Raw genomic sequence first — 24,510 nt, 5'->3', positions numbered from 1 at the left:
GTGTGAATCCAAAGGTTACTCTTGGAGTAAGGTTAGGATTCCTAGGATATTGTCTTTTCTACAAGAAGGTTTAGAAAAGGGCTTATCTGATAGTTCATTAAAGGGACAGATCTCAGCTCTGTCCATTCTGTTACACAAACGTCTGTCAGAAGTTCCTGACGTCCAGGCTTTTTGTCAGGCTTTGGCCAGGATTAAGCCTGTGTTTAAAACTGTTGCTCCACCATGGAGTTTAAACCTTGTTCTTAATGTTTTACAGGGCGTTCCGTTTGAACCCCTTCATTCCATTGATATAAAGTTGTTATCTTGGAAAGTTCTATTTTTAATGGCTATTTACTCGGCTCGAAGAGTCTCTGAATTATCAGCCTTACATTGTGATTCTCCTTATTTGATTTTTCATTCGGATAAGGTAGTTCTGCGTACTAAACCTGGGTTCTTACCTAAGGTAGTTACTAACAGGAATATCAATCAAGAGATTGTTGTTCCTTCCTTGTGCCCAAATCCTTCTTCGAAGAAGGAACGTCTACTGCACAACCTGGATGTAGTCCGTGCTCTAAAATTTTACTTACAGGCAACTAAGGAATTTCGACAAACGTCTTCTCTGTTTGTCGTTTACTCTGGGCAGAGGAGAGGTCAAAAAGCTTCTGCTACCTCTCTTTCTTTTTGGCTTCGTAGCATAATTCGTTTAGCTTATGAGACTGCTGGACAGCAGCCTCCTGAAAGAATTACAGCTCATTCTACTAGAGCTGTGGCTTCCACTTGGGCCTTCAAGAATGAGGCCTCTGTTGAGCAGATTTGCAAGGCTGCAACTTGGTCTTCGCTTCATACTTTTTCCAAATTTTACAAATTTGACACTTTTGCTTCATCGGAGGCTATTTTTGGGAGAAAGGTTCTTCAGGCAGTGGTTCCTTCTGTATAAAGAGCCTGCCTATCCCTCCCGTCATCCGTGTACTTTTGCTTTGGTATTGGTATCCCAGAAGTAATGATGACCCGTGGACTGATCACACTTAACAGAAGAAAACATAATTTATGCTTACCTGATAAATTCCTTTCTTCTGTAGTGTGATCAGTCCACGGCCCGCCCTGTTTTTAAGGCAGGTAAATATTTTTTAATTTATACTCCAGTCACCACTTCACCCTTGGCTTTTCCTTTCTCGTTGGTCCTTGGTCGAATGACTGGGAGTGACGTAGAGGGGAGGAGCTATATGCAGCTCTGCTGGGTGAATCCTCTTGCACTTCCTGTTGGGGAGGAGTAATATCCCAGAAGTAATGATGACCCGTGGACTGATCACACTACAGAAGAAAGGAATTTATCAGGTAAGCATAAATTATGTTTTTTTCTTTGTTGTTTTTTATTACTGTTTCATTTTGGTATACATTCCAATTCCCTTATGTATCATATATATGTAACTAAGGGGACAATAAGTACTTGGAAGATTACTACTCAAGTGTCAAATACATATATTTTCTGAATCTCCTCACTGGAAATATGAGAGTTCTTTTGGAATCCAGACTCTACAAATGGGATACTTTGTGAGAGGTTTTTCAACTTCACTTGACTATTTACTCTCACCTTGCTATTGGTTGTTATAATTCTGTACACAAATGAAGGGAGAAGAAAAGTTATTGTATCCTACTTATTGCCTGTAATATTTTGATTGAACAAAAATGTTGTCAATAAAAAGACATAAATAGGGCTCTGCGATATGGAAAACACCCCCAAATATCACAATTTTTTTAATGAAATATTGCGATTTTAATTGTGATTTTATTAAAAAAAGATATAAACGTACATTTTGCATTAAAAATCATTTTAACTGTTCAAAACAGCAGCTTGTTCTCTTTGCAATTTAAACTGTGGACTGAATAGGCCAGAGAAAATAATCCTGCCAGTCCTCCATCTTCCTTGTCTGTGCACACCTCACCTCAGGACTGAAGCAACAGACCACAAGGCAAATAAAATGGAGGCGGTAGCATTATGTGCTATGACATTGATGTGATGCTTCCTGGTCCGCCCCCATGGAGGAGTAATCCGTGCTGCTGCTCGGCTCGACTGGAGAGTTTGTTTGACGTGACATGTTAAGGAACCCATTTCAGAATTTTTTATTTTTTTTGTCTGTTTTGACAAAAAAAAAATTGCAGCCTTATGCGATTTTAGATATTGTGTAACCTCATATCGCGATTAACTGAACAGCCCTACTATTAAACTACAACCCCAATTCCAAAAAAGTTGGGGCAGTATGGAAAATGCAAAAAGAGTCATTTGAAAATGTAATTCACCCTGTACTATATTAAAAACACATTATTAATTAACATTATTTGATGTGTTGTTTTTTTTTTTGTTTTTTTTTAATTTCTTTTTATTTGCATGCCAATTCATGATACTGTACATAGAATCATATTAGAATAGAAACGTATATATAGAGACATATCACAATTACCCAAAAAAATGGGTAACCTTACAATAATTCATTTCTAACAGAATCCAACTAAGACCTTCAACCTATGACAATGTCTCTAACCTTCCAAAAAAGAAAAAAAAAAAAAGAAAAACACAAACAAAATCATCAATTATCTATTACGAAGAATCTATTTACTCTTAGTATCTGAATTGGGACTTTTTATACTATATACACATCACATATGACGAGACAGGTCAAAACCAAACAAAACTACACAAAACAAAACATGAAACAGAAATAGACAAAACAAACAAAAAAAAATTAGGACTCTCTGGCTATCAACTATCTCCTCCTAACACCAAGTCTACATTCTAAATCTAGCCCAGATTCTGTAACTCTTCTAGAAACAGAAAACCTGATTCTCGCAAAGGCTTCAAAATCTCCACTTGTACCTCCAGTGGTTGTAATCTGATAATATGCTCCCATTTTATATAAAAATTTCTAAAATGATTTTCTTTATTAGGCTCTAAGTTCATTTGCTCTATCATTAATTGATCAACCATTTTTTGACCAAATTCAGCTATCGTTGGATACTTTTTAGCTTTCCAATGTCGAAAAATTAACATCCGGGCAATTTGTATAGCTGTAATGATTAGCGCATATTCTTCCTTTGCAAACTGCTTATCAAACCTGAAAAAAATAATACTTGTGGGTATAAAAAACACCGGTTGGCTTACAAACCTTTTTAACCAAAATTATATCTTTTCCCATAACTGAAGTATCTTCGGGCAATACCATAGGCAGTGGAGAATATCAGCCTGCGGGGCGTAACAATGAAAGCAATTCCCCTTACATTTCTTATCCCATTTGGCTAAACGTACCGGGGACAAAAACATACAAACCACAAAAATACAAACAACATAAAAACATCCCATATTAAAAAACCTCCAACTTAACTTGTCTAGTCCTGTACAAAGCTCTAATACTACTACCCCATCAAAAGTATACATTGTTCTATTTTTTAACATCATCCTGTGCATCACAGCATTCAAAGCAGTTTATCCGGCCTAAAATAGATAAGAGGAACAGCCCCTGGAAAGATTAAAGAGTGCCCAGCAAACAACATCTTACAATACAATCCTAAAGGGAACTAATAAAGTCCCTAGCCTCCTGGGGTGTTTTCAAAGTCACATTTTCATTATTTACCCTAAAACAGATTTTAGCGGGGTACATAAGTCTAGCCTGAACACCTTTTTGGATTAGAGTCGTACAAAAAGGGGACATCTTACCTTGTCTTGGAAGTTTAAATATTTCACCATTATGGCTCTAGGTTTACTTATCCCATTGGTGTCTACCCTAGGCAAACCCATTCTGTGTGCCCTTTCCACTAAAAAAGAAGTCTCAGAAGTTTGTATCCCCAACATGGCTGGTAGTTCTTTAGAGGCAAATTTAATAAGGTCTGAATCTTGAGACTGACTAGGCTCTGGATAACCTATTATTTTCACGTTATTTTTACGTGAGCGATCTTCTAGCTCTTCTACCTTCGCCTGCATATTTTTAATAATATCTTGATGTACTTTATAGCTTTTTTCTTGAGTATCTGATCTTCAAGGTCTGAAATTCTTGTTTCAGCTTCCACTAGTCTGCTGGAAAACTGTCTAATCTCTTCCTTCAAGCCTGATATCTCTACTTTAATCGAGTTAAACTGTGGCATAATTAGGTCAGATATTTGTTGTAACAAGCTTTGGGGGGTCATAATTGCTCAACTGTAGCCCGTGCACTTCTAAACTCTGTTCTAAATCAGGGGTTTTTACTTTTTTATCTCGTTGTTTGGGTGGCATTGCTGGCGATTTATTTTTTGACAAAGTGACAAATCTTTCCATTCAAATAGAAGATAGTGTATAAAAGATTGGAATATCTCTTGTTCCAAATATATTACACAACTTAGTGTAAGTGTAAAAAAAAAAGAGAAGGAAAACAAAAAAAAGAAAGAAAAAGTGCATTAGTGTGTGCAAACAATTAAACAATCAATAAATCAGAAGAGCAAATGTTTGCTCTACCTCACGTGAATATGACGCCACTCAATGCTCTAAAATATTAATTACCCCTAAGAAGTGAATGCTACAGACAATATATAGATGTTACTCTATGCCGGTAATATTAACCCCCCACTAGATCTCTACTAACAGGCTCCAATATCTCAGAATCACAAAATCAATAAATCTACATACTCCGCTATTATGTATCCACCAAGTCAACTACAAGAAAAAAAATTTCTCTTTTCCCCCTGGGGCACTGTTTCTTTACTCCACAGTTTTGCAGAGGGGGTTATAAAGCCACTTATGTGATTTATGCACTTTACACCATATGTCAGGCACACTGCAGCTTAAATCCCACACAAGCATGGACCTATAGATCAAAGGCCCACCCATCACATATTATACAGAAGTAATATGTTCAATGTCTCAATTCTAGTTTTCTTGAGACCCTGTTAATTAACCAGTCTCTTGCAGACAACTTTGAACAGCCGATTACACATGCTTTGGCCACTCTCCTCTTTTGGGTAGTTACCACCTCTCTCCAAGCTCCAAATTGGTCAGTAGCTATCCCCGTTCTTCCCAGCAGTATTAATTATTTGCCAAAATTTTCCAAAAACCTCTGACCACTCTTGAACAGCTCGTCTCTTAAATAGAACACAGGTACAGGATCACAGTCCTCATCCCCATGGACCTTAAACCGACCTTGACTTCCCAGACATGATTTGTCCAGCTAGAAGCAGTTTACTCAGTGTAATGCGTATCAAATTGAGTGGAATAGGGATCTTAAGCTTCTTCTTTATGGGTAAATAATTCCTTTGCTTTATTTCCTTATCCCTCCTTTCTCCTTTCCCCTCCTGCTATGGAGCTCCCTTTTAATATAGTCGATAGCAAAGCTTTATGGCTCTTACCGAGAGTTCACCTGCCCCAAAATAGTACCATAATGATAGGAATCCAAACACAGACCGTACATAAACATCCACGGCAAACACATACAGCTCAGGTGGTGTTAAAGCTCCGTTGTTAAATCCAAAATCCAACGTGCAACTTTTTTTTTTTTCTTTTTTTTTTTTGTATCACTTTACTAGCATAGCAACCTGTTTCCTGCCGCTTCACCGTTGCCTTCCTTACCCGGTTTAGAGCAAGATATCTCTCGAACTTCACCAGCTGGAAGGTAGAACGGAATTACGAAGATGTTCCGGGTCTACAGGGATCACGCTGTTTCTTTGCTACAATCTTCGTGCTAACGCACTATCCTTGTTTCCTGGATGTCCGCTGCTGATGACGTTGCACGTTGCTCCGTTACACCACCCGGCTCTATAGCAGCTGCATGTGTTCGCGGCCAGTGCCAACCAGCTTGTGGTGCAGCTTCCGTCCAAACCTCTTTCAGACTCTCTCTTCCCTGGCCAAAGTAGATGACCTCGGCTAACTGGAAACTGTTTGCGGGGAGATGGAACTTTGCTCTTCACACACAAGCTACCATGACATACGCTGGCTTTTGGATCTGACGCTGAGAACAGCTTGGATGGTCCTTTTCCTCTTTGGCCCGGAGAACACGATGGCTGTTTTGTCCAAAAACTATTTGAAATGTTGACTTGTTTGACCACAAAACACGATTTCACTGTGCTACTGTCCATCTCAGATGAGACCGAGCCCAGAGAAGTTGTCGGTGCTTCTGGACAGTGTTGATGTATGGTTTCTGCTTTGCAAATTAAGGCCTTAACTTGCATCTGTGGATGCAGGAGCAAATGGTGTTGACTGACAAAGGTTTACCAAAGTATTCCTGAGCCCATATCAAGATATCCATTACAGACTAATGACGGTTTTTGAGACAGTGACGTCTGAGGGATTGGAGATCACGAACATTTAGAAGTGGTTTTCGGCATCACCCTTTACACACCGAGATTAGACTGGATTCCTTGAATCTTTTAATTATATTGTGAACTGTAGAATGTGAAGTGGCCAAAACTCTACCGATTTGTCTTTGGGGGATGTTGGATTATTTGCTGATGCATCTGTTGGCAGATTGGCGAGCCTCGACCCATCCTTGCTCTTGCAGGACTAGGCCTTTTTTAGAGACTCCTTATACACTATAATTACACAATTGCCTTACCTGTTTCACATCACCTTCTTATTTCAATTTGTTACATCGCTATTAGTCCTAAAAAGTCAGTTTCTTAGAGCCAAGCGAATCTGCTAAAAACAAGGAGATTATGTTGTTGAAAGTAACAGCATAAAAACTCGCTTAAATGAAAGAGGCTACTTGGCACATCTCCTTGAGAACATGTCAACTAATGTGGCATGTACAGACTATGATGATAAAAGAACCAACAGTGATAACAAGGTTTTTTTTCCAATAAAAACAAAAATAAAATTTAAAAGAAAGAAGAACCACCACTGTTTATTACCCAATATTCTACTAAATGTTCATCCATCTGCAAGATTATTAACAAATACTTTCCGTTGTTGTATGGAGATAAATACCTGAAAAAGATTGTAGAAAAAGGGTGTAAATGTGTATATTCACATAATCTAACGCTTGATAACATTTTTTTCTTCAAGTCAACTTCCTAAACTAAGGAGCAGCAGCTCTTGGCTCATAACAAATGGTTCTTATTGGTGTGGCAGTTCACACTTCAAGGCTTGCGATTATTTAAAAACAGGTGGTTTCTTTCACTCATGTACTACTGGGCAGACTTTTGAAACCAAAGGCTGTATTAATTGTTCTGCGTCCTATGTGGTATACCTAGTTGAGTGTACAACTCATAACATGCAATATGTAGGTATGACCACTAGGGACGTCGGTACAAGAATACGTGAACATCTGGGTTACATTACCAACAAACGGCGTTGTTCTGAATTGTCCAGACATTTTATTGACATACACAAAGGAAATGTCAATAGTTTCAAATGGTGTGCTATTGAACAAATCACCAACTCATATAGAGGTGGTGATAAAAACAGAGCACTATCAAGACAAGAGGCGTTTTGGATTTTTAAGTTGGCAACCCAGATGCCAAATGGTTTTAATTCGGAATTTGATTTAATAAATTACCGGGAAAAAGTTAGATTTTAGTTTAATTATATTTTTGTATCTCAATATCAAACCTTTGACTAATTTATTTATCTATTCACTTACTTATTTTTCTCCTTTTTCTTTTTTTCTGTATTATGATACTCCTTTCTTTATATATTTGTATATATCTCTAATATTTGCAGTAATATTGATTATGAACTTATTGTTATTTAACATTTGGTTCATGTATTTCCTTATGTTACTTTCTTTATCGAGTATGAAATAATCAAATTTACACTTGTTGCTTAAATTTGTTATGCTCTGTTATTGACTACATCATAGCTATTTGCTATTTTGTGTATATATTTATTTATATATTCAAACAGAATAGGTGTTCTTAAATAATGCAGATATTTAAAATGCGGTCCGCTTGCGTTTGTCATAAGATTGTATCTAAGTACAAATATTGCAGACTTCAATTGTATCATACAAGTGAAAAGGTTAATAATATGTATTACAAGTTTTTATACAATTTGATGGTTGCAAGTAGAAATCAAGACGGCTTACCAGACGTGTCCACCGCACAGCTGCCAGGGATTCACTTGTTTCCGTGTGGTAGATCTCCCATTAGCCACAATTTCCCGGCTCACACCAAGTGCCCCTGCAATGTATAGTGTGCGTACACCTTTAGCGTGAGGATATGTCTGTTCCCGTCTAGTTCCGCTTGGTTCGCGGTCCAACTTGCTGCGGCTCCACTCCTGCTGTCTGGGCTCTCCCTCCAGCCCCCGTAACAGTAATTCAACAATTTCCAAAATTAGGGCAGGTTCTGAGTGGTTGAAACAAAGGTGCTGACGCTATTAGTTGAAATATAGGAAAGTCTTTATTGTTGCATATAAGCAAATATAAAACGTAAATCCACTAAGGGATAAAGTAAGGCACAGCACACATTGAGTACTGAGTGTACCTGGCGTCCACAGCTGACGCGTTTCACGCCCACAAGGCATTTCAACAGAGCTAAATTACATCACATTCTTAGAACTATTTAACAGGAAGGAGTCGGTTTCATACACCAATAGTTAACGATCTCTCAGCTCTCTCCCCTCTCACCATCTACAGTTTAATAAAAACATTCAAAATACCTCAACGGTTTCTTAATTAAAACAGAACTAAAATTCGAACCCAGGTACTCATAGATTTTACAAGGCACTAACACCATATGTCGATATATTCTGATAAGTGGTAAATTTAAGTTAGACTTTATCAAAGAAATTCCCTTTTCAATAAGTCTAAAGAAATTGACAGCATGCTTGCAAAAATCTAGCATAAAAACTACAAACCAAACAAACTCCAAATTCGTATAAAATATTAATGACTGGGTTCCAGTAATATTGAGATACGCGTACCACTTATCAGAATATATCGACATATGGTGTTAGTGCCTTGTAAAATCTATGAGTACCTGGGTTCGAATTTTAGTTCTGTTTTAATTAAGAAACTGTTTAGGTATTTTGAATGTTTTTATTAAACTGTAGATGGTGAGAGGGGAGAGAGTTGAGAGATCGTTTGGTGTATGAGAGAGAACTATTGGTGTATGAAACCGACTCCTTCCTGTTAAATAGTTCTAAGAATGTGATGTAATTTAGCTCTGATGAAATGCCCTGTGGGTGTGAAACGCGTCAGCTGTGGACGCCAGGTACACTCAGTACTCAATGTGTGCTGGGCCTTACTTTATCCCTTAGTGGATTTACGTTTTATATTTGCTTATATGCAACAATAAAGACTTTCCTATATTTCAACTAATAGCGTCAGCACCTTTGTTTCAACCACTCAGAAGCTGCCCTAATTTTGGAAATTATATATATATATATATATATATATATATATATATATATATATATATATATATACAGGGAGTGCAGAATTATTAGGCAAGTTGTATTTTTGAGGATTAATTTTATTATTGAACAACAACCATGTTCTCAATGAACCCAAAAAACTCATTAATATCAAAGCTGAATAGTTTTGGAAGTAATTTTTAGTTTGTTTTTAGTTATAGCTATTTTAGGGGGATATCTGTGTGTGCAGGTGACTATTACTGTGCATAATTATTAGGCAACTTAACAAAAAACAAATATTTACCCATTTCAATTATTTATTTTTAGCAGTGAAACCAATATAACATCTCAACATTCACAAATATACATTTCTGACATTCAAAAACAAAACAAAAACAAATCAGTGACCAATATAGCCACCTTTCTTTGCAAGGACACTCAAAAGCCTGCCATCCATGGATTCTGTCAGTGTTTTGATCTGTTCACCATCAACATTGCGTGCAGCAGCAACCACAGCCTCCCAGACACTGTTCAGAGAGGTGTACTGTTTTCCCTTCTTGTAAATCTCACATTTGATGATGGACCACAGGTTCTCAATGGGGTTCAGATCAGGTGAACAAGGAGGCCATGTCATTAGATTTTCTTCTTTTATACCCTTTCTTGCCAGCCACGCTGTGGAGTACTTGGACGCGTGTGATGGAGCATTGTCCTGCATGAAAATCATGTTTTTCTTGAAGGATGCAGACTTCTTTCTGTACCACTGCTTGAAGAAGGTGTCTTCCAGAAACTGGCAGTAGGACTGGGAGTTGAGCTTGACTCCATCCTCAACCCGAAAAGGCCCCACAAGCTCATCTTTGATGATACCAGCCCAAACCAGTACTCCACCTCCACCTTGCTGGCGTCTGAGTCGGACTGGAGCTCTCTGCCCTTTACCAATCCAGCCACGGGCCCATCCATCTGGCCCATCAAGACTCACTCTCATTTCATCAGTCCATAAAACCTTAGAAAAATCAGTCTTGAGATATTTCTTGGCCCAGTCTTGACGTTTCAGCTTGTGTGTCTTGTTCAGTGGTGGTCATCTTTCAGCCTTTCTTACCTTGGCCATGTCTCTGAGTATTGCACACCTTGTGCTTTTGGGCACTCCAGTGATGTTGCAGCTCTGAAATATGGCCAAACTGGTGGCAAGTGGCATCTTGGCAGCTGCACGCTTGACTTTTCTCAGTTCATGGGCAGTTATTTTGCGCCTTGGTTTTTCCACATGCTTCTTGCGACCCTGTTGACTATTTTGAATGAAACGCTTGATTGTTCGATGATCACGCTTCAGAAGCTTTGCAATTTTAAGAGTGCTGCATCCCTCTGCAAGATATCTCACTATTTTTGACTTTTCTGAGCCTGTCAAGTCCTTCTTTTGACCCATTTTGCCAAAGGAAAGGAAGTTGCCTAATAATTATGCACACCTGATATAGGGTGTTGATGTCATTAGACCACACCCCTTCTCATTACAGAGATGCACATCACCTAATATGCTTAATTGGTAGTAGGCTTTCGAGCCTATACAGCTTGGAGTAAGACAACATGCATAAAGAGGATGATGTGGTCAAAATACTCATTTGCCTAATAATTCTGCACTCCCTGTATGTATGTGTATATATATATATATATATATATATATATATAATTTTTTTTTTTTTTTCTCATCTCAACATCTATCTATTGATATGATTTAAATAGTCTTGTATATTCTTTCCCTTTAGTTGAATAATATAAGATTTACTATGCATTTTGATCACAAGAATGTTATGGAGTGTTTTGTTATTTCACATCTCACTGAGAAGTTATACGTGAACAGGTTTAGCAGGTGTTTAATTAACACTAACCAATGGTATCCAAGTGTAACCCTTTTTAAATGCTTATTGACGTTTGTGTGTCAGGTCTATGATTACGGTGGTTAGCCGAAACGCGTAAGACCAGTCATTACCTGTATCCTGTACCAGATTTTAAAGTTTGGAATAAAGACTGTGATTTTATTTTTCACATTATGGAGTTCCTGATACCCCTCTTTTGTATGAATTTCCTAAATTGCCCCTGTCCCAACTTTTTTGAGTGTGTTGCAGTCATCAGATTTGAAATGAGTGTATATTTTTAAAAATACATTTAAATTCACAAAGTAAAACATCAAATAATGTGTTGATAATGTGTTTTCAATATAGTACAGGGTGAATTGAATTTTCAAATAATTCTTTTTGTATGTATTTTTGCATTTTCCATACTGTCCCAACTTTTTCAGAATTGGGGTTGTATATTGCAAAAAACCTCAGTTTATCACCACTTTATACAGTCCCATTTGCAAATGGTTAAACGCATAGTTATATGCAAGCAATAGTGTAATATTAAGTCTGCAACACATTAGGACATATTTTCTTTTATCACTTTTAAATAATTAAAAAGGGTAAATTTTCTTTAGGGAACACTCATTTGTTTTCATGAGTAACAGATTTCAGTTAAGAGTAGCAGGATATGTATGTTGCATACATAAGTATTTCCTCTCAATGGCTGATTTTACAGAAATAAGATAAGAAACAGTATATAATGTATATTCATTTGTGAATAGCCAACATTTTAAAAATGCTTTCTTAAAGGGACAGTAAACTCTGCATTAAACTTTCATTATTCAGATAGAACAATTATAAAAAAAATTCCAGTTTTACTTCTGTTATTAAATTTGCTTTGTTCTTTTGATATCTTTTATTGAAGAGTAAAACTAGGCAGGTTCATAACAGCTCAGGAGTGTGCGCGTCTCTTTAGTACTCTATGGCAGCAGTGTTTGCAGCATTGTATAACAAAGCTATAAATGATGTTGCAAAGCACTGCTGCCATAGAGTAAAAAAGCCACGTGCACACTACTGAGCTCTGAGTCCACCCAGTTTTACTCTCCAATAAAAGATACCAAGAGAACAAAGCAAATTTGATAACACTGAAAAGATAAGAACACAAAGCGCATCCCATATTTAAGGTAAAAACGTTTATAGTTTTATTAGTGCACACAATCTATTGCACTTAAAAGAGATAAAATAATTAAATGCCTTGTTAAAAAATCTTGGTATACTTCTCATCCCAAATTCAGTTCCACATGAATCAGCAGGTAGCGACCTCTGCTCCTCTTGTGTCTCTGTATACCAACTGTAAAACCTTATAAAAACGTTTTTTTCCAAAAACGGATTAAACCAATTAAAAGTCTCTTTTTAAGTGCAGAGTATTGTAGTTACAGGTAGACCATCCTGTCTACGCGTTTTGCAAAACGAAACGCGTAGACAGGATGGTCTACCTGTAACTACAACGTTTTTATACGGTTTTACAGTTGGTATACAGAGACACAAGGCATTTAATTATGTTATCTCTTGTAAGTGCAATAGATTGTGTGCACTAATAAAACTATAAACGTTTTTACCTTGAATCTGGGATGTGCTTTGTGTTATATTTTCAGTGCATTTAAAGCCTGAACACTCCTTTGTGCTCAGTGAATGTGGAAGCTGCACAAAAGATTAGTCACCAAGGGAGAAGTTAATCTACATAGAGGAGCTTTGGCTTCATTTTTAAGTATCTACCAATACTCCCAGAGTCATGAATGTGCGTTAATCAAGTGGTTTTATTTATTTTATGTAACTGTATCACCAGTATTATCATTGCTACCATTATTACTGAAAAGTTGAAATTGTCTATTCAGGTGTATTATGATTTATAATTTATTTTCTTTTGTAGTAGGTGTTTCAATTATCTGATTGGTAATATTATTATTATCTTTTTTTTGGTGTATATATTGTGATATTGGTACCATTGTTTATATTATCAATAATATAACTAACACTGGAGTTAATATTGACACTTTAAATACAATCTATGAAAATAATTTAGGATTGTACAAATCCAGAAAAGAGTAATAGAACATAGTGTGAAAATTTGAAAAAGTATTTGTATCCTGTGTACGTGTCTGTGCGCAGCTTATTTGTTTTTTGTTAAATTTGATAACAGAAGTAAATTGGAAAGTTGTTTAAAATGACATGTTCTATCTGAATCATTATAGGGCCATTATACACTAGATATTTCTTTGCATAAATGTTCTGTAGATGATCTATTTATATAGCCTATACAGCTTTTTTTTTTCTTTTCTTTTTTTTTTAAATGTATAGTTTTGTTTATTTTTAATTAACAGTATGCTGATTTTCAGACTCCTAACCAAGCCCCAAAGTTTTAGGAGAATACTGATGTATACCTTTTCATATGCAAAGGAAGGGGGAGGGGGCGTGTCTGCTTTTTTTTACTATAGAACCACTTGCAGTGGGTGTTCCATTTAATCTTTTCAACCGAGCAAAACTAAGTAAGTAACACATTCTAAGTAAATTTTTAAATGGTTTTATACTGGATTTTTAGATCAGTATCTGTGCATATTATTCTTTAGAGCAGTGCCTATTACATGCAGTTAAAGGGACAGTCTAGTCCAAAATAAACTTTCATGATTCAGATAGAGAATGTACTTTTAAACAATTTTCCAATTTACTTGTATCACCAATTTTGCTTTGTTCTCTTGGTATTCTTAATTGAGTTAAACCTAGGAGGTTCATATGCTAATTTCTAAGCCCTTGAAGGCCGCCTCTTCTCTCAGGGCATTTTGACAGTTTTTCACCACTAGAGGGTGTTAGTTCATGTGTGTCATATAGATAACACTGTGCTCACGCACGTGGAGTTCCTAGGAGCCAGCACTGATTGGCTAAAATGCATGTCTGTCAAAAGAACTGAAATAAGGGGGCAGTTTGCAGAGGCTTAGATACAAGGTAATCACAGAGGTAAAAAGTGTATTTATATAACTCTGTTGGTTATGCAAAACTGGGGAATGGGTAATAAAGGGATTATCTATCTTTTAAAACAAACATTCTGGTGTAGACTGTCCCTTTAAATGAAAATTGGTGTATTCTGTCCCTTTTAAAAATTAATTTTGATTAGACTGTCCCTTTTTAATATCTGAGTACAATGCGTCTAACCGTTTCTGAGATAAAGATCTTTTTGTAATAAGTTTCTCAAATAAATGTACCACGATCACATCTGTTCCCTTGCTGATAATGTGATGGTTGGTTTTTCAGGAAATTATGACAGAGATGAACAAGTGCTGGCCTGATGTCCTTCACCCAAATCGAACACAACTGTGGTAAGGTTTGTGTCGCTAGATAGAACTGTTTAAAACATAACATTTAGCGTTTACTTCATGGCAGGGATAGGCAAGGTGTCCGTATACGTGGTGTCTGTGACTAGCCCTTGCAGTGTCCGCCACAACCTTAGTATATCTTTTCTTTCTGATTAAATAATAGGAATAAAAAAAATATGTAGTGTGAATAAAGTTAGTGGCTTGTCAAGAGACTGCTAGTGATATTGGGTGATAAGTTATGGAATAACTAAAGCCTGAGTAAAATACTGGATGTGTATCTGCATCTGTATAATAACACCCAGTGCTATATAAATGACACAGTAGTGACACTGGCACATGGGTATAGTCAGAGGAGGGCTGGTTATAATAGGGTCAGTGGTATCTGCATCAGTATAATAACACCCAGCACTATATAATGAGACAGTAGTGACACTGGCACATGGGTATAGCCAGAGGAGGGCTGGTTATATGATCAGTGGTATCTGCATCAGTATAATAACACCCAGCACTATATAATGACACAGTAGTGACACTGGCACATGGATTTAGCCAGAGGAGGGCTGGTTATAGGATCAGTGGTATCTGCATCAGTATAATAACACCAAGCACTATATAATGACACAGTAGTGACACTGGCACATGGGTATAGTCAGAGGAGGGCTGATTATAGGGTCAGTGGTATCTGCATCAGCATAACACCCAGCGCTACATAGTGACACAGTAGTGACACTGGCACATGGGTGACTAGCCCTTGCAGTGTCCGCCACAACCTTAGTATATCTTTTCTTTCTGATTAAATAATAGGAATAAAAAAAATATGTAGTGTGAATAAAGTTAGTGGCTTGTCAAAAGACTGCTAGCGATATTGGGTGATAAGTTATGGAATAAATAAAGCCTGAGTGAAATACTGGATGTGTATCTGCATCTGTATAATAACACCCAGCGCTATATAATGACACAGTAGTGACACTGGCACATGCGTATAGCCAGACAAGGGCTGGTTATAGGGTCAGGGGTATCTGCATCTGTATAATAACACCCAGCTCTATATAATGACACAGTAGTGACACTGGCACATGCGTATAGCCAGACAAGGGCTGGTTATAGGGTCAGTGGTATCTGCATCTGTATCATAACACCCAGTGCTATATAATGACACAGTAGTGACACTGGCACATGGGTATAGTCAGAGGAGGGCTGGTTATAGGGTCAGTGGTATCTGCATCTGTATAATAACACCCAGTGCTATATAAATGACACAGTAGTGACACTGGCACATGGGTATAGTCAGAGGAGGGCTGGTTATAGGGTCAGTGGTATCTGCATCAGTATAATAACACCCAGCACTATATAATGAAACAGTAGTGACACTGGCTCATGGGTATAGTCAGAGGAGGGCTGGTTATAGGGTCAGTGGTATCTGCATCGGTATAATAACACCCAGCACTATATAATGAAACAGTAGTGACACTGGCACATGGGTATAGCCAGAGGAGGGCTGGTAATAGGATCAGTGGTATCTGCATCAGTATAATAACACCCAGCACTATATAATGACACAGTAGTGACACTGACACATGGGTATAGCCAGAGGAGGGCTGGTTATAGGGTCAGTGGTATCTGCATCAGTATAATAACACCCAGCACTATATAATGAGACAGTAGTGACACTGGCACATGGGTATAGCCAGAGGAGGGCTGGTTATATGATCAGTGGTATCTGCATCAGTATAATAACACCCAGCACTATATAATGACACAGTAGTGACACTGGCACATGGGTATAGCCAGAGGAGGGCTGATTATAGGGTCAGTGGTATCTGCATCAGCATAACACCCAGCGCTATATAGTGACACAGTAGTGACACTGACACATGGGTATAGCAAGAGGAGGGCTGGTAATATGATCAGTGGTATCTGCATCAGTATAATAACACCCAGCACTATATAATGACACAGTAGTGACACTGACACATGGGTATAGCCAGAGGAGGGCTGGTTATAGGGTCAGTGGTATCTGTCATTATATAGTGCTGGGTGTTATTATACTGATGCAGATACCACTGATCCTATAACCATCCCTCCTCTGGCTATACCCATGTGCCAGTGTCACTACTGTGTCATTATATGGTGCTGGGTGTTATTATACTGATGCACAGTAGTGACACTGGCACATGGGTATAGCCAGAGGAGGGCTGGTTATAGGATCAGTGGTATCTGCGTCAGTATAATAACACCAAGCACTATACAAAGACACAGTAGTGACACTGGCACATGCATATACCCAGAGGAGGGATGGCTATAGGGTCAGTGGTATCTGCATCAGTATAACAACACCCAGCACTATATAATGACTCAGTAGTGACACTGGCACATGGGTATAGCCAGAGGAGGGCTGGTTATAGGGTCAGTGGTATCTGCAGGAATATAACAACACCCAGCACTATACAAAGACACAGTAGTGACACTGGCTCATGGGTATAGCCAGAGGAGGGCTGGTTATATGATCAGTGGTATCTGCATCAGTATAATAACACCAAGCACTATATAATGACACAGTAGTGACACTGGCACATGGATTTAGCCAGAGGAGGGCTGGTTATAGGATCAGTGGTATCTGCATCAGTATAATAACACCAAGCACTATATAATGACACAGTAGTGACACTGGCACATGGGTATAGCCAGACAAGGGCTGGTTATAGGGTCAGTGGTATCTGCATCAGTATAATAACACCCAGCACTATACAAAGACACAGTAGTGACACTGGCTCATGGATATAGCCAGAGGAGGGCTGGTTATAGGATCAGTGGTATCTGCATCAGTATAATAACACCAAGCACTATACAAAGACACAGTAGTGACACTGGCTAATGGGTATATCAAGACAAGGGCTGGTTATAGGGTCAGTGGTATCTGCATCTGTATAATAACACCCAGCTCTATACAAAGACACAGTAGTGACACTGGCACATGTGTATAGCCAGACAAGGGCTGGTTATAGGATCAGTGGTATCTGCGTCAGTATAATAACACCAAGCACTATACAAAGACACAGTAGTGACACTGGCACATGCATATAGCCAGAGGAGGGCTGGCTATAGGGTCAGTGGTATCTGCATCAGTATAACAACACCCAGCACTATATAATGACACAGTAGTGACACTGGCTCATGGGTATAGCCAGACAAGGGCTGGTTATAGGGCCAGTGGTATCTGCATCAGTAAAATAACACCAAGCACTATACAAAGACACAGTAGTGACACTGGCACATGGGTATAGCCAGACAAGGGCTGGTTATAGGGTCAGAGGTATCTGCATCAATATAATAACACCAAGTACTATACAAAGACACAGTAGTGACACTGGCACATGCGTATAGCCAGAGGAGGGCTGGTTATAGGATCAGTGGTATCTGCATCTGTATAATAACACCCTGCACTATATAATGACACAGTAGTGACACTGGCTCATGGGTATAGCCAGACAAGGGCTGGTTATAGGGTCAGTGGTTCATACCCCCCAACTGTCCTGATTTTCGCAGGACAGTCCCGATTTTAGGGGTCTGTCCCCCTGTCCCGGGTTGCTAGCCATCTGTCCCGATTTGCCCCATGCATTAAAAAATAAAATATATATATATTTTTTTAATTCTGTTGGGCCCATACTCAGAAGCAGCTGGCTTTGCTCTGACAGGGTTAGATACCTGTTAGATTCCCTGTGGAAAATTAATGGTGTGTGGGTTAAGCGGGAGTAAGAAGGCTGAATACACTTTGACCACGGGTAATGGTGACCTCTCTAAAATAGCTCTGGTAGTGATGATGTCTAACCCCTGGTGATAATACTAGCATGCCTTCAGTTTTATACAATGAGCAGTGCTAATACCAGGGTAATGAACAGTGGCAGTCGCAGACTGCCAGCTAATGTGCTTGCCAACCTCAGGACCCCATACAATGAATTACAGATACCCATATATGATGTAGTGTGTGTATATCTGTATGTATAAGTTTATGCTATGTAGTGTGTGTGTGTGTGTCTGCATGTGTAAATGTAAGCAATGTAGTGTGTGTATGTGTATCTGCATGTGTAAATGTAAGCAATGTAGTGTGTGTATGTGTATCTGCATGTATAAGTGTATGCTATGTAGTGTGTGTGTGCGTCTGCATGTATAAGTGTATACTATGTAGTGTCTGTGTATCTGCATGTATAAGTGTATGCTGCATATATAAGTGTATGCTATGTAATGTGTGTATCTGCCTGTGTGTGTGTGTATCTTCATGTGTAAGTGTATGCTATGTAGTGTGTGTGCATCTGCATGTATAAGTGTATGCTATGTAGTGTGTGTGTATCTTCATGTGTATGCTATGTAGTGTGTGTGTATCTGCATGTATAAGTGTATACTATGTAGTGTGTCTGTGTGTGTGTGTATCTGCATGTATAAGTGTATGCTATGTAGTGTGTGTGTATCTGCATGTGCAAGTGTATGCTATGTAGTGTGCTACTGTGCATGTTTGCTGACTTTAAAGGCCAGAATCTAGAATATTAATGGGGAATGCAGAAAGCAGTTTTAAATAATTTATTATTAAATGTCCAATTAAGATAAAAATATTTAGCAATGTCTTTGCAAAGGCTAATTAAATACATAGCTCACATAGCCATACACTTTGCAAAGGCTAATTAAATACATAGCTCACATAGCCATACCAGTGGTTTGAGCTTGTGTTTGATTTGCTGCCTGTGTATTAAAATATATGACTTTATTTAGAATGTTATTTATATTACTTTGGTCTTATGATTTTTAAGCTCCGCCCACCACATTTAAATTTTTTTTTTGGGGGGGGGGTCCCTCTTTTGAATTTTGACATGTTGGGAGGTATGGTGGTATCTGCATCAGTATAATATCACCAAGCACTATATAATGACACAGTAGTGACACTGGCACATGCATATAGCCAGAGGAGGGCTGGTTATAAGATCAGTGGTATCTGCCTCTGTATAATAACACCAAGCACTATATAATGACACAGTAGTGACACTGGCACATGGGTATAGCCAGAAGAGGGCTGGTTATAGGATCAGTGGTATCTGCATCAGTATAATAACACCCAGCACTATATAATGACACAATAGTGACACTGGCACATGCGTATAGCCAGACAAGGGCTGGTTATTGGGTCAGTGGTATCTGCATCAGTATAATAACACCCAGCTCTATATAAATGACACAGTAGTGACACTGGCACATGGGTATAGCCAGAGGAGTGCTGGTTATAGGATCAGTGGTATCTGCATCAGTATAATAACACCCAGCACTATATAATGAGACAGTAGTGACACTGGCACATGGGTATAGCCAGACAAGGGCTGGTTATTGGGTCAGTGGTATCTGCATCAGTATAATAACACCCAGCACTATATAAATGACACAGTAGTGACACTGGCACATGCGTATAGCCAGAGGAGGGCTGGTTATAGGATCAGTGGTATCTGCATCAGTATAATAACATCAAGCACTATATAATGACACAGTAGTGACACTGGCACATGCATATAGCCAGAGGAGGGCTGGTTATAAGATCAGTGGTATCTGCCTCTGTATAATAACACCAAGCACTATATAATGACACAGTAGTGACACTGGCACATGGGTATAGCCAGAAGAGGGCTGGTTATAGGATCAGTGGTATCTGCATCAGTATAATAACACCCAGCACTATATAATGACACAATAGTGACACTGGCACATGCGTATAGCCAGACAAGGGCTGGTTATTGGGTCAGTGGTATCTGCATCAGTATAATAACACCCAGCTCTATATAAATGACACAGTAGTGACACTGGCACATGGGTATAGCCAGAGGAGTGCTGGTTATAGGATCAGTGGTATCTGCATCAGTATAATAACACCCAGCACTATATAATGAGACAGTAGTGACACTGGCACATGGGTATAGCCAGACAAGGGCTGGTTATTGGGTCAGTGGTATCTGCATCAGTATAATAACACCCAGCACTATATAAATGACACAGTAGTGACACTGGCACATGCGTATAGCCAGAGGAGGGCTGGTTATAGGATCAGTGGTATCTGCATCAGTATAATAACATCAAGCACTATATAATGACACAGTAGTGACACTGGCACATGCATATAGCCAGAGGAGGGCTGGTTATAAGATCAGTGGTATCTGCCTCTGTATAATAACACCAAGCACTATATAATGACACAGTAGTGACACTGGCACATGGGTATAGCCAGAAGAGGGCTGGTTATAGGATCAGTGGTATCTGCATCAGTATAATAACACCCAGCACTATATAATGACACAATAGTGACACTGGCACATGCGTATAGCCAGACAAGGGCTGGTTATTGGGTCAGTGGTATCTGCATCAGTATAATAACACCCAGCACTATATAAATGACACAGTAGTGACACTGGCACATGGGTATAGCCAGAGGAGGGCTGGTTATAGGATCAGTGGTATCTGCATCTGTATAATAACACCCAGCACTATATAAAGACACAGTAGTGACACTGGCACATGCGTATAGCCAGACAAGGGCTGGTTATTGGGTCAGTGGTATCTGCATCAGTATAATAACACCCAGCACTATATAAATGACACAGTAGTGACACTGGCACATGGGTATAGCCAGAGGAGGGCTGGTTATTGGGTCAGTGGTATCTGCATCAGTATAATAACACCCAGCACTATAAAATAATGTTTTTAATTTCAAATGTACCTTGGTGTCCTTCACTAAGGTCTGTGGAAAATGTCCGCCATAGCCTTTGTCTGTGCCTATCCCTGTTTCATGGATGGATTTGTAATTTGCCTAAAATGAAAAACACTTTTCATATTTAAGAGAGCAGGTTTTAAAGAAGATAAAATGCCTTAGATCAGTAATATCATTATAAATTATGTCCACAATTAAAGGGACATGAAATCTACCTGAGACCTCATATCTTTTAGCCCTTATAACTTTATTGTGCAATATTTTTGTTCAATCATTTTTATTAGATAGCATTATTATGAGTGTAACTGTATTTTTGATGTGTTTTGTGACACTGTTTTGTTTCAGGGAAACTGTTAACCAGAGCTCTGAGGTTGCGCTAACGGGATGAGCATTAACTCAAGCAATCGCGTTTACTTTCAACTTTTAATACTAGATAAAAACCCAATGTGCAAACACCAGCGATAAACCCCTTATTGCTTGCAACGTAGCTGTTAGCGCTCCATTCATAATCTGGCCCTATATTAGGTAAGCCAATGACGAGAGGTATATATGTGCAGCATCCAATAAGCAGCTATGTCCCAGTAGTACATTGCTGTTCCTGAGCCTACCTAGATATGCTTTTTAGTAAAAGGATACTAAGAGAACGAAATAATTAGACAATAGAAGAAAATGAGAAAGTTGTTTACAATTGCATGTTTTCTCTGAATCATGAACATTTAATTTTACTGTCCCATTAAGCTCTGGAATGCAAAATATTGCTATGCATGACATTGTTTTAAAGTAATTTCAGACTGTTGATTTATTAGGACAGTTTGTATTGTTTTACAGTCCATAGGCATACATCTTGAGCATATTTATCTTATCTTCTTTGCCATGGGACAGACCTAAATAAGTTCCTGTACTGGTTAAACTATCATAGTGTAGAATGTTTTTAGGTCAGGATATTGGATCCTGTAGGATACAATCAGCTTTTCTGGGGTAGTCGAAATGCAATTTTTATATTGCAAAACTTTGTTAAGAATAAGTAATGAAAACATAATTTACATTTAGTATCCCTTTAAAAAGTATTGCTCTAAAGTTAAAAAAATAACAGTTAATTTACTGCAGGTTAGCAATGCATGTTTGTTGCCTTCAGATATCCCTCAATTTTTTTTTATACTGATTTTTATTTTTTTGTTTAAAGGGGCATGAAATCCAATTTTATTTTCTTTCATGATTTAGAAAGAGCATGTCATTTTAAACAAATTTCCAATTTACTTCTATTATCTAATTTGCTTCATTCTCTTGATATACTTTGTTTAAAAGCATATCTAAATAGGTTCATTAGTTTCTGATTGGTGGCTGCACATACAGTATATGCCTCATGTGATTGTCTCACCCATTTGCATTGCTGTATCTTCAACAAAGGATATCTAAAGAATGAAGCAAGTTAGATAATAGAAGTACATTTGAATGCTGTTTAAAATTGTATTCTCTATCTGAATCATGAAAGAAAACATTTGGGTTTATATCCCTTTAAGCATGCTCTTTCTTAAATGCACGGTGCAATATTTAGCCTCTCCATATATTGAAGGACCACTCAATGCAGTAGAATTACATAATTTAAAAAGTGCATAATAAAAAGACAATGCAATAACACCTACTCTAAATTTCAAATAAGCAGTACCTTTTTTTTCTCTCCCATTTTGCGGCCCCCTTTATCATGTGACAGACATCAGCCAATCACAAACTAGTATACGTATACCTTGTGAGCTTGTGCCCATGCTTAGAAGAATCCTTGTTTCTTAAAAAGAGTGAATATAAAAAGAAAAAGTTTGATGCTAGAAGTAAATTGGAAAGTGTCTTAAAACTGCATGCTCTATCTGAATCATAAAAGTTTATTATGACTTGATTAAATAATCAACTGAGCAAAGATTCTCCAGCTTGGAGAGAAATTTTAGTGCAGACTTCACAGGTGCTGAACTCACTGAATGCTATAAGAAAAGGGTGGAACCTGGAAGTCCCAGAGAAATGAAAGATGCCTCCCATAAAGCTCTCTGCTAAAATTAGATTATCTAAAATTATCCTCCAGCAGTGAGAGATCTCCAGGGCTGTCTTTAACACAGGGCAAAAGGGGCAGCTGCCCAGGGCCCAGTCTTTGTTGAGAGGCCCAAGAGTCCTATTAAAAAAAAAACTCAGACTGCTGATGTCATGTGACCTGGGTGACACACACAGTTAGTCCTAATAGTGTCACAGTCAAAAGTTCTCTGCTTATATTTATTTATGAGAAACTGTGTCAGACCTTGCCGGTGTCGTGTGACATGCCAAGCTAGTGCCATGTTCTGTTTTAGATGTGCAATGTGCAGCACTGAATGCTAAGCCCTAACTTGGCATCCAGCCATTCCCACTGCATATTAAATGAATCCCCAGTAGAGGATTGTATATATTTATTTACTTATTAGTACTGCTTAGGTCCAGTTTCACATATTGCAATTTTTTAATTTTTTTTAATGATTAGCCCAGTAGTGGATGATCCACTGCCGGGTCTAATAATTTAAAAACAATTATAAAATAAATTGATTTAGTTGTTTTTTTGGATGTTGGGAGTGAGAGCAAAATTGCATGGGGGGGGGGGGCAAGAAAATGTTTGCCCAGGGTCCAGTCAATATAGACAGCCCTGGAGATCTCTCATAAAATTATAGACAGACATATTTTGCTATACTTCTCTAAGGGGTGTTCTCTGCATTTCTGTATGTAAAGGATAGACCAGCCTAGTGCCATATAATACTGCATGACATGATAGTTTTGTAATACTTCTATCTGTTACTTTAGACTTAAAGGGACAGTCTACACCAGAATTGTTATAAAAGATAGATAATCCCTTTATGACCCATTCCCTAGTTGTGCATAACCAACACAGTTATATAAATACACTTTTTACCTCTGTGATTATCTTGCATATAAACCCTTGCAATCTGCCCCCTTATTGCAGTTCTTTTGACAGACTTGCATTTTAGCCAATCAGTGCTGGCTCATAGGAACTCCATGTGCGTGACCACAGTGTTATCTATATGAGACACATGAAATAACTCCCTCTAGTGGTGAAAAACTGTCAAAATGCCTTCAGAGAAGAGGCGGCCTTTAAGGGCTTAGAAATTAGCATATGAACCTCCTAGGTTTAGCTTTCAACTAAGAATACCAAGAGAACAAAGCAAATTTGGTGATAGATGTAAATTTGAAAATTGTTTAAAATTACATTCTCTATTTGAATAATAAAAGTTTGTTTTGGACTAGACTGTCCCTTTAAAC

The 24,510-nt window shown here is 38.2% G+C and overlaps 1 protein-coding gene across 1 annotated transcript in view; it reads left to right on the top strand.

Annotated features, from left to right (window-relative positions):
• The window catches only part of LOC128656928 (ribonuclease T2), a 104,052-nt gene that overhangs the window by 55,195 nt on the left and 24,347 nt on the right, over positions 1 to 24,510 (top strand). The window contains exon 6 of the mRNA XM_053711102.1: positions 14,422 to 14,486. Within this exon, the coding sequence (XP_053567077.1) occupies positions 14,422 to 14,486 (65 nt within the window). The remainder of the gene's footprint in view (positions 1 to 14,421; positions 14,487 to 24,510) is intronic.

Source organism: Bombina bombina, chromosome 4 (assembly GCF_027579735.1).
Source record: "Bombina bombina isolate aBomBom1 chromosome 4, aBomBom1.pri, whole genome shotgun sequence".
NCBI classification, from domain to species: Eukaryota; Metazoa; Chordata; class Amphibia; order Anura; family Bombinatoridae; genus Bombina; species Bombina bombina.
The sequence above is the reverse complement of the archived record's forward strand: the minus strand, read 5'-3'. Positions and strand labels throughout refer to the sequence as shown.